Below are 10,913 nucleotides of genomic sequence, written 5' to 3'. Positions count from 1 at the left end.
GAGGCTGTCGTGGATAGCTATTACTCTCGATCTCAGCAGCCTAGAGCAGCGGCCGAGCGCGAAGCAGCGCCTTTCCCGCGACTGTCGGTTATTTTGGGATGCGTGATTCTTGCTGGCTGGCGTGCCATGTTTGTTAAGCTCGAAGGTACTTAAAGACGTAACTGAGCAGTTCACCTTTTGGAAGTCATTTCCAAGCTCCGCGCGTGTCCGCGCGCTGCCATGTCAGCCATTTTGTTTGTTTACATTTATCGGATTTGTGGTTGACTTTGTACTTGGTTTGGCTTTTGATGGCTAAAGTGGTGCAGAATGGCCGCAAATAATAATAAATACGGCACACAAATGTTCTCGCGCGCTTTTGAAACACTGCACAACAATTTCAAACATCTTTTATGCGCGCTGATGACGTTCGGTTGGACTATTTTTTTTCTCTGATCGTCGATTCCATCATTTTCGAATGACATTACTTTTCTCCGTGTAGCACGGAAAGAGACCGAATGACATTCGATGCATCGAATGCCATTAGGTTCGAATGACATTAAATTTGCTAGTGTGACAGTGGTATTAGTCGCTTCGGGACGTTAAACCCCATGAACCATAGCCATAATTTAAGTCATTCTACCATTCTGCTTAGTTTTTTTTTTCGCACATATAGTACGTTGGCATTCACCACCGTACCTTGGCCAATCCCCCCGCGTGGGTATGTATCATGATTACTGTGGAGAAGAAGAAGAAGAATGTGATTGTTTGTTTGTTTGTTTGTTTGTTTGTTTGTTTGTTTGTTGTCGCACTGATTCCTGCGGCCAGCTTCTCTGGTGGTGGCTGTCTGCGAATGCTGTACGCTGCTGTAATTCAAGAGATATAACATTTATGCGAGGCGGTGCTCGCTCAGCCATTGACTTAACATTATCGGCAGGTAGGCTTGAGGTGACTGACTGGTTGACAGAAGATTCGGGTACTTCTAGTGACCACTTTCCTATAACTTTCACTATCCGGTTATCTCCGCACAAAAATAGTTGTGTAAACCATAAATTTGTCAACCACAATATTTATAAAAGTTTGATGTCCGCCTCACTTGCCTCTATAGTCAGTACTAGCCGGGATGACAGAGCTCAGCAGGCGGTTTCATTTTTGCAAAGTGCAGTAGACCATGCAATATTCACTGTGCCCGCAGCAGTCTCTAATAAACAGCCGTCTCCCTGGTGGACACAAGAATGTGAGAAGGCCTATCGTTGCAGAAAAGCGGCCTGGAAGAGGCTATCCTGCAACCAGAGTCCAGCAAATTGGTTAAATTACAAATTTTTCTCTGCATCTTTCAAAAGAACAATTGCAAAAGCCAAGGAGGACTATAACCAAAATTTGAACACTTATCTTTCAAATCCTCGTAATCGGAAGGCCCTGTATAGATTTATGGAACGTAACAAGAGTTCTCCAGTCCCTCACCTTAATTCTTCAACAGTGTTATCCCCACAACAGGCTCAGGAAACCCTGGATAGTATTGCTCAGGGACTAGCGGTACGTTTCCAGACTCAAAGAATTGTCCCTCTGCGCGCAATCACACCCTCTTCAGATTATACCGAGGTTGATGCGTCAGAGCTCCTCTCAGTCCTAGCAATGATGCACCCTGCAGCTCCCGGGCAAGATGGTGTCACTGTTGGTATGATTAAAATTTTAGCCAAGGATTTCACAAGCAACCTCTTAGATATTGTCAATACTTCATTGAACAATGCATGGATTCCAAGCATTTGGAAGATAGCGAAAATTATTTTATTGAGGAAAGATGCTGGTAAAGGGTACGTTTTAGATAATATTCGGCCAATTGCACTAACTTCAAATTTAGTCAAATTAATTGAAAGGGTAGTGCACAGCCGTCTCACAAAACATGTTCAGGATGTTAATGGCCTTAGCCCAGCACAGATTGGCTTTCGTTGCGGATGCTCTATATGGACCGCGCATGTGGATCTTGAGAGTAGAATCCGGCTCTCGATACGCAGAAGAGAAGTTTCAGCTTTGGTGACTCTTGATGTAGCAAAGGCCTATGATAGTGTAGAACATACTATTTTACTTGACAGACTTGCGCAGTTACATCCTCCAACCTACATTTATGCATGGATATCTGAATTTCTAAAGGACAGATACTTTTACTGCGCAGAGGGTACCCTACGTTCTAATACTTACCATCAATCAAGAGGAGTGCCGCAAGGCTCGGTACTATCACCGCTGCTTTTTAATATTTTGGTCAGTGACATCCCCATCCGTCCTGATATAACAGTTTTTGTGTATGCAGACGACATAGCTTTTTTCGCCTCGGCCACGGATATCCATTCGCTTTACCAGATTATGCAGGGATATTTGGATGCTCTTGGAGTTTGGTTGCACCGTATTAATTTATCCCTGAATGTTAACAAATGTGGCACACTGGTATTTCCTCCAGACACGCCTTTGTACATTTCATTAGCCCATCACTCTAATCTGATTCCACAAGTGGAATCTGTTACATATCTAGGTGTTACTTACCATCCAACCTTAGATTGGAGCCTTCATATCAAGAACAACGTGCGTAAAGGAGAACGCGCTCTAGGCCGGCTGACACGAATCGCCAATAAAAGGTTTGGGATGCGCCGCGACACATTATTGTTACTTTACAAAGCTTATGTAAGACCTATACTTGAATTTGGTTGCGTTTTGTTCTCTGGTAGCGCAAACTACAAGGTCCAACCCCTAATCTTACTGGAAAGGCGCGCTCTACGTCTCTGCCTTGGTCTCCCAAAATCAGTTTCAAACGCCCTGCTTTATCTCGAAGCCAGTATGCCCGATTTAATTTCCCGCTTTCAAATACTCACGGTGCGAACTTTCCTCAGGTCGTTGGACCCGATGACTAATGTCAGTACTCCTATTTTTGTGTCTCAGCAGGCCTTATTTTTTTTACCATCATTGGCCACGGTATAAAATGCCACAAATTACCTTAACGCAGAAACTTTTAACCCCGATTGGTGTTGATCTCAGTTCCTTGCAGTGGGTTGACGGCACGCCGGCAGCAGTGGAATTCCATTTTGACCACATCTTCCCATCTCATGCGAAACACATGCCCACAAACATTTTAAACGGCATTCTTTCTGGTCATATAGCGGAATTCCCCCATCATGTGGTGCTTTCTACTGATGCCTCCGTCAGCGGCCAAAAAGCTGCAGTTGGCATCTTTTCGCAGGATTTGGCATGGAGCTATTCTGTCCGCATCCCAGATTATATCCCCATATTCTTTGCGGAATTTTTGGCTCTTGGAATGGCCCTGCACAAAATTCCGTGTCATGTATCTCACGTTATCATCCTGGCAGATTGTTTGTCAGTTTTAGTCTCCCTTGAAACTTCCCAAAAATATTTTTTGTGCCGCTGCCTGCGATTTTTTGTCCCGTCCACTTTAAAGGAGGTCCGTTTTGTCTGGGTTCCTGGTCATGCAGGCATTCATTCCAACGAGGTGGCTGATTATTTAGCAAGGTCAGCTCTTGACGGGCCAGTAACGCATCCCGTCCCGAATTTCAGTCTGCTGGTGATCTCCAGGTTTCAGCGGTTCCAACACATATCAGCCAGGTTACGCGATCCCCTACTAAATACTGCTGATTATCAGCACTTAGCGTATAAATGGAACGTCCGTTCGTGTAAAACCAGGCACTGTGAGGTATCAATGACGCGACTGCGGTGCAGGATTCCCAGTTTAAATTTATACCTATGCAGATGTGGGTGGTCTCCAACAAACCTATGTGACTCATGCGGGGTCGTTGAATCTGTGGACCATTTCCTGCTCTACTGTCCAAAGTTCGCACTTCAGAGAAAGATTTACCTGGAGGTCCCTCTCTCCAGGTTAGGGCTCCCGTTATCTATGCCAGTGTTGTTATCGTTCGGAGCGAGCGCCAAAGGATTTGCTTTGAGTTCAATTTGTGGGAATCTACATGATTACATAATTGCAACTGGTAGGTTGATTTGCTAACTCCTTTAAAAGTCTCGGAGTTTTTTTGTTTTTTTTTAATTATTATTATTCTCGCCAAAATGTTCTTTGTTATTTCACTTCAAATATTCTTCTGTCGTTTTTCATGAATACATTTTTCAAAATTCACGTTTAATCCTATGAAAATTTTCTTATGTATACCACTACACCTCGGCCAATCCCCCCACGTGGGTATGTGCCATTATAAAGAGGTGAAGAAGAAGAAGAAGAAGTTTGTTCTTCCCTTTGCAGCGCTTTTGCCTTTGGTCTTGGGGCGGCTGTCGACGTCTTCTCCTGGTCAGGGGAACTCCCTGTGGTAGGCCAGCCTTCCCCTGGGCGCCTTTTTCCGAGGTGACATCGCAAGGCCCCCCCGCCAAGCTCCGAAGCGCGGGTGAACATGGATTCAAGGAGGAACTCCGGTACCCCGAAGACAGCAAGCGCCGTCGTTCCCGGGCCAGCGGTCACACTGCTACGACAATCGCCGAAAGGCGGGCCAGCGTCGGCAGACTGCTCTGACGATAAAAGCATGCCATCATTCGTGCTGAAAAGCACGCTTTCACCAGAGGCCCCGGTGTTCGTACCAAGGCTCTTCAGAGTCCCTCTGCCACAGGAAGTTGCAGAGCCCTGCCCACCCTATCCACCTTCACCACAGTCACAGGACGCGAACCAGTATGCAATGCTGGAGCTCATGAGCTTCATTGACGACGTCACGCTGTGTCCTGCTGAGTTCGACTCCAAATTAGAAGACGTCACAAGCATATTGAGTGGCATTACCGACGCTGGCGGTCTCTGTCAGGTGGTCGACACTATCTTCCAACAGGGACTGAAAGAGGCTAACTTCAGGTATAGCGCGGCACGCCTGTGCAACCATCTTGGGAGCAACCTTCACATTCGAGGCGTGGAGGAGGACTTTACAAACATGCTTCTAGACCGGTGTCACAAAGAGTGCGTCAAGCGAAACGACTTGGGGTCCGGTGATTTTGACGACGCCTACCTGCGCGGGTTGCTGCTGTTCATTGCTGAACTGTTCTCTCAGATGGTGTTTCTGCGGAAGGCCCACTCCTACAAGGTGAAGCACCTGGCCGCCTGCATTCCCAACATGATGCACACGCTTCTGCAGTCGCTCACCAAGGAGAACATCAAATGCACCATCCAGGTGCTGAAACTGACTGGCGCCTGCCTGGAGGACTATGAGAAGGTGGGCTCACCCGAAACCGACTGTTGTGCCCTCGACAGTGTGTTTGAGAAGCTCTGCGACATCTCTCAGAAGAAGGACATTGACCCGACCGCGGCGCTGATGGTCAAGAATGTCCTCGAACTTCGTGAGAGGAACTGGGGCCGCTCTTCGTCGTCTTCGAGCTCCGCATCGGCTGGCCAGGCGGATGACAGCCTTCCCATTACTTGTGGTCCCGACGGCGTGCCGGTCTCCAGTGAAGAGGAGAGGTTTATCCAAGAGGTCCTCCTCACAGAACGGATGGGGAACATCGAAATGTCTGATGGAAGCGGTTACGCCAACAACTGCTGCAATGACGACATGGACGATGAGATTGCGGCAGCCTACGAAGAATTCCTCAAGGAATCGGGACAATGAAGCTCTCTCCATCTCGGCAAAGGAGCGGACAAGAGTGGGTTGGCCGAGAGGTGCGACGATGGGAAAGTGCAGGACAGTACCCAGTGTTTTCTTAACTGCATTTTTTTCCTCCCTATGTTTGTGTGAATTGGGGTTTGGGGGGGGAAAGTGTGGTGCCACTTTGTGCTTTTCCTTTTTTCCAAACAAGCTTTCTGCATCTCTTTCGCTTTGTCCACGTGACTATTTGCCCACAGTGACGAGATTTGTAGGCGCAGGCTCCTTTCCCAAGCAATGCAACCCTGGGAAGCCGAGCACCAGGCCGGGGCATAGCTTGTACCCATTTTGAGAAAACCGGTGGGTACCCGGCCGGCGGCGGGAGTCGAACCCACCACCTCCCGTAGCCGAGGCGGGTGCTCTGCCACGAGACCAGGGCTGCGGTTCGTCCCTTCGGGTAGGGTCGTCACCAGGTTGAACAACCCGGATGCTGCCCAGACTGCGTTGCAGGCTATCTCACCTCTCTTCAAAATGATTTCTGACGTCCGGCAGTTCGACTGAGGAGGCTTTGTGTGCAGATCGTCTGACCAAGCCTGTATTATAGATTTGCTGAGGTGTTCCTCCTTTGGAAATCACTCGGTGAGCGCTCCTATTTCCCCGCACTTGGCACGCTCTGAGGGTCTAGTGAGGGGTGTAGATTCCCGAGTTAGTCCTTCGGAGGCGTGCTTGAAAAAAGTTGCTAAGGTTTAGCTTTGGTTAAACCTGGTAGGTTCCGTAAGCATCCATAGCGTTCCATTCGGGATCATCACCGGTTGTAGACGATTCGGTTTCGATAGAGGCGCGGTGCGCCCGTCTAGCAGCGTCTTGAGCGCGCCGCTTAGTAAGGCGCTGTTCGCGTTCTTCATCTGTCTCCGAAGCCCGTTGTCATTTCCTGGCTTCGGAAGCCGACGTAGCCTCCCTTTCTGTTTTTCAGGCGGCATAACGATGGAGCCGGGAAGCGAGCGAACGCATCTTATACCCGCCGCCGCGATGGCTCAGTGGCTATAGGCGCGTTGCCACAGACGGCGAGAATACCTCGCGAGCAACGGTGATAAGCAAGCTAAGAGCAGCGCCAATAAAGATAGAAACGCAAGAGGCGCCCGTGTGCTGTGCGATGTCAGTGCACGTTAAAGATCCCCAGGTGGTCAAAATTATTCCGGAGACCTCCACTATGGCACCTCTTTCTCTCTTCTTTCACTCCTACCTTCCTCCCTTCCCTTACGGCGCGGTTCAGGTGTCCGCCGAGATATGTGAGACAGATACTGCGCCATTTCCTTTCCTCAAAAACCAATTTACCAATTTACGTACCCGAGCCGAGTTAATGGCCATCTTAGACTACTTGGAATCGGCTCTCGCAGTTTCTTCTGAAACTGACCCCATTCACCATATGTTTACACGGACTCGCAAGGTGCCTACCGATCATGTGCCAGCATTCTTTATACGGACCCTGTAATCTAGAAGACAAGGCATAACGCACGCCTGCTTCGCAAACGCGGTGAGCACGTTAGCATCCATTGGGCCCCCAGCACTGCGGTATCCCTGAAAACGAGAAGGTTCATAGACTAGCACGCGCTCATCTCTCGCACCGTGCTAGCCAGAGCCTCCGACACTCTTCCTCCTTCTGTCGCTACCACACCTGAGGTTTCAGATCCGATCGCGGAGAAGCTTGTGATGAAACTACATCGCACCGCGTATACCTCACGGCAGGGGGCAACCCCCTCTCTATACCTGCGCTTCCCCCGATGGTATTCACGCGACGAGAATCGCTCCTGCTGCCGCGGATTCAAACAAGCAACGCCCTGTGTGTCTCGTCCTTCCTTCGTGCCTCGTCTGTCAGCGCTACAATGTTCAGAATCTTACCCCTTTCTTGTTGAACCGCTTTCATCGGGGTGGCATCTGTATCTGTTAGCGCTCGTGTCGTCTTTTGTTTCTTCCACTACGTACCGTGTTTCGCGCTGCTTTAAAATGAAACTGTTCCAACTTGCCCAGTTTTCTGTTGTTGGTACCTGCTTCCTGCTCCAGGTGCAACTGCCGTGCGGATATGAACCACCTGTTCTGGGAATGTCCTCTCTACACACCATCTCGTCTTCGAGCCCTGCCCGCCGTTAAGCGGGGACCATGGCCTTCTTCTATATGGACCTGAGCCTGCCCCGATATCTCGTGTCCAGATCGTGCCATCGAGCTCTGCCGGGCACTCCTCGCGTTCATCCAGGACTCGGAGGCGCCGCTGGTCGGCAATCGGCTCCGCAATGCTCACGAGAGGCACGCAGCCGCCACTTGGCTGCCTCCAGGAAGTTTTAATAAAACGGAGGCAGCCTTAGCCCTTCTCCTTTACAATATCCCCTCCCCTTCCACCGTAGCGCCTTCGGCGCGTTCTAATGTGCTATAATAATAATAATAATAATAAATTATTTATTTGAAAAATTACATAGTACAAATACGAGCCTGCCCAAGCCAACAATGGGCTTAACGTGGTTTCAATCAATCAATCAATCAATCAATCAATCAATCAATCAATCAATCAATCAATCAATCAATCAATCTCATGCGCTTTTCTTAGCCTTAGCAAATATCGCTTCATGGTTCCTTTGATGAAGTTTTGGAAGCATTACTAACAACACGCAAAAAGACTGGCAGTGGCTTAGTTCAGCTATGCCAGGATATACGTAGCGAGAGGTACGGTGTATCCCTGGTTACGTATAGTTGTTTTGCTTATCGTCATGGCTACGTGCTAGACATTTAAAGACGAGACATGTGGTGAAGGCGGCACGTGTTATTCAACTTTATTGACTGCCAGAAAGACTGCCTGGGCAGTCTCTCTCTCTGTCGAAAGCGAGCGGCGCGGCGCACCAGTGGGGCGGCTGTGACGTCACTCGGCTCCTCGCGCATGCGCACAAGTGGCGCCGAAGGCCCACAGCGAAACGGCGCGACTGCGGGTAATGTAGCTCTCGCTGCAAAAGTCATCATTCTTTCAAAGAATGCAAAGTCTGTGTTGGAAAGCACGTCTCAGTCGCATTCAGAGCTGTCAACTTTACGTCGTTGGCCTGTGAGTGTGTGAGTACAACGCAATTAAATGCACATCAGTTATTGACCGATTTGCGGCTGGTATCCAACGACCAAAAGTGTACCAATGGGCACCATGCGCTAGCCAGACAAAGGCATGTGTGATGAAAATTATTACGAAGGCAGTTATAACAAGAACTTACTTCTGACAACGAACCAGTAGCAAACATGCAACTTTTTCGCTGCTCCTGCACCAATGTCGTGTCGGAAAGTGCTAAAACTTGATCCCTGAACGGCACAGCAGTTAGCGTTACTTTTTTTAGGGTACATGGGTGCCTGAAAGAATTTCTAGGTCGACCTGCAAGATGCCGCTCACCGAACTGCCGCGCACGCCGCATTCCTGTCACCTTCTCGCTCGAAACGCTCGCGCAGCCGTCAGAGGCGCGCGCGTCGCTCCGGAGGTAGGTGCGTGACGAAGCGTCTTAATTAGCTATTTATCGAAGCTTGACTTCGGTCGTGGCAGAGCGTGGCACCACAAGCGCGCGTGGTGCCGAAATGACGTAATAGGGCATGGATATACAGGGTGCTTCACCTAAGACTTTCTGCAATTTTTAAAAATAAACTATTTGAATTAGATGCGCGCTTTTTCTGGCATAACATTGTCAGTGGTGTAGTACATCATAATGCAGCTAAGACGTGCTAACTAGCAGGCTTGTTAACCAATATTTAATAGTTAACTTTTAAACTATTACCGTTGGGCTCTTAATTATTGAGAGACATGCAGCCCACCGTAAGTGATGTCCATATCCGTTTTTAGAATTTCGAGAACGCGATTATCCTCGGCGCTGTGGCCCAACAAATTTTGGCTATTTCGACGAGTTACGTGCACTGGAGAGGTTGTTTTGCCTGCAAGCTTCTCAAACCGCATGTATTTTGGCGCGATGTAGGCCTGCTAGTTAGCACGTCTTAGCTGCATTATGATGTACTACACCACTGACAATGCTATGCCAGAAAAAGCGCGCATCTAATTCAAATAGCTTATTTTTAAAAATTGCAGAAAGTCTTAGGTGAAACACCCTGTATATAAGGTATGCATGGATTGCTTTCCTGTTCTGTCGCTTATTTTCGGCTCATGCAGGAAGAAGAAGTTTAGAGATGGCTTCGAGCTCGCGTTTTTATATGACTTATCAAACGTGCATTCATGCATTCACATATGCCTGGCCTTCGGCATCTATCACCGCTTTTTACTCGGTTGTTTACCAAAATGATGCATGCTTTCTGGGTCCTTCGGAACCAAAACACTTATGTGCGCACAATATTAATTTTACTAATTCGTAGAATCATTGCGCATGAATGCATCCGCATATCTACTGACGTATCATCGGGTTACATATTTGCTCAAATGAACAAGCCGGAACTGTGACGCACAGGCGGCAATAGAATGCACCTCACAATATAACCGGCGAGTTGTTCGAGCTCTAAATTTGCACAGAAATGGCATTTGGTCGGCAGAATTGTTTTATGCACAATTTTTTGGAGTACTTGCCTGAATCAGTAATAAATAGTCGGATATTCGCATCGACTGCGGCAACGAAAAAAACGAAACTAGGAGTTTTCGCAGCGATTTCATCGGTGGCGCCATCTCGTTTGTCGGCCGTGGAGATTTAGCAAAGAAGGTGGAAGAGTGTTTTGCAGGATGTTTGACAATGCTGTACCACGAAGGTATTCAGAATTAGTGCACGTTTGGTCAAACTAAGTTTTCTGAGATTATTGATAAAGCAGTCACTGAAGAGCCTTCAAACCTCTCGCAAAAGACCCTTCGCCTAATCTCCACGGTCGTCCAAGGAGATGGCGCCACCGGTGCAGTTGCTGAGAGAGCGGTCTGTTTCGTTTCGTCGTCGCCTCAGACGATGTGTATATCCGACCTTTCCTTATTAATTCAGGTAAGTACTCCGCAAAAATGAAACTAAACAAATCTACCAACCACGTTTCATTTCTGTGCGAAATTGTAGCTGGAATAATTCATTGGATTAGCTGCGAGGGGCATTCTACGGCGCGCGTTTAATTGCGGAACAGCCTGTACAATAAATGGCACTCGTGAGCATCTGCCGAGCAGACGACGTACGGTTAGTACGGTTATAGTACGGTCTCCGCCCCCGCTACGTCTACGACGTCTGGACTGGTCTGGACGTCTGCTTTGGTGGTCGCAAATTTTTGAAATCATTTGCTTGTTTGCCGCTTGGAAATTAGGCAATAAAGTCTCGTACAGTAAATAAATGCGCGAAGGTCGACTGCTGTGTTTGTTTCTTATGAAGGCGCGCCGGTATT

General features: G+C 48.2%; 1 protein-coding gene and 1 pseudogene across 1 annotated transcript; both read left to right on the top strand.

Annotated features, from left to right (window-relative positions):
- The first annotated feature begins 4,376 nt into the window (after positions 1-4,376).
- On the top strand, positions 4,377-5,570 carry LOC149353079 (polyadenylate-binding protein-interacting protein 1-like). Its single transcript, XM_089577276.1, has one exon. The coding sequence runs from the start codon at positions 4,377-4,379 to the stop codon at positions 5,568-5,570; it is 1,194 nt and encodes a 397-aa protein (XP_089433402.1).
- Positions 5,571-5,628: 58 nt separating this feature from the next.
- On the top strand, positions 5,629-9,853 carry LOC149353078 (uncharacterized; annotated as a pseudogene).
- The last annotated feature ends 1,060 nt before the right edge of the window (positions 9,854-10,913 follow it).

This window comes from Amblyomma mixtum, chromosome 3, assembly GCF_055824585.1.
Source record: "Amblyomma mixtum isolate Tamu chromosome 3, ASM5582458v1, whole genome shotgun sequence".
NCBI lineage: Eukaryota > Metazoa > Arthropoda > Arachnida > Ixodida > Ixodidae > Amblyomma > Amblyomma mixtum.
This window is presented reverse-complemented; position numbering and strand designations above follow the sequence as displayed.

Bases quoted from the DNA above. Each gene is read 5' to 3' on its own strand.
- LOC149353079 (XM_089577276.1), top strand. From the start codon at position 4,377: ATGGATTCAAGGAGGAACTCCGGTACCCCGAAGACAGCAAGCGCCGTC.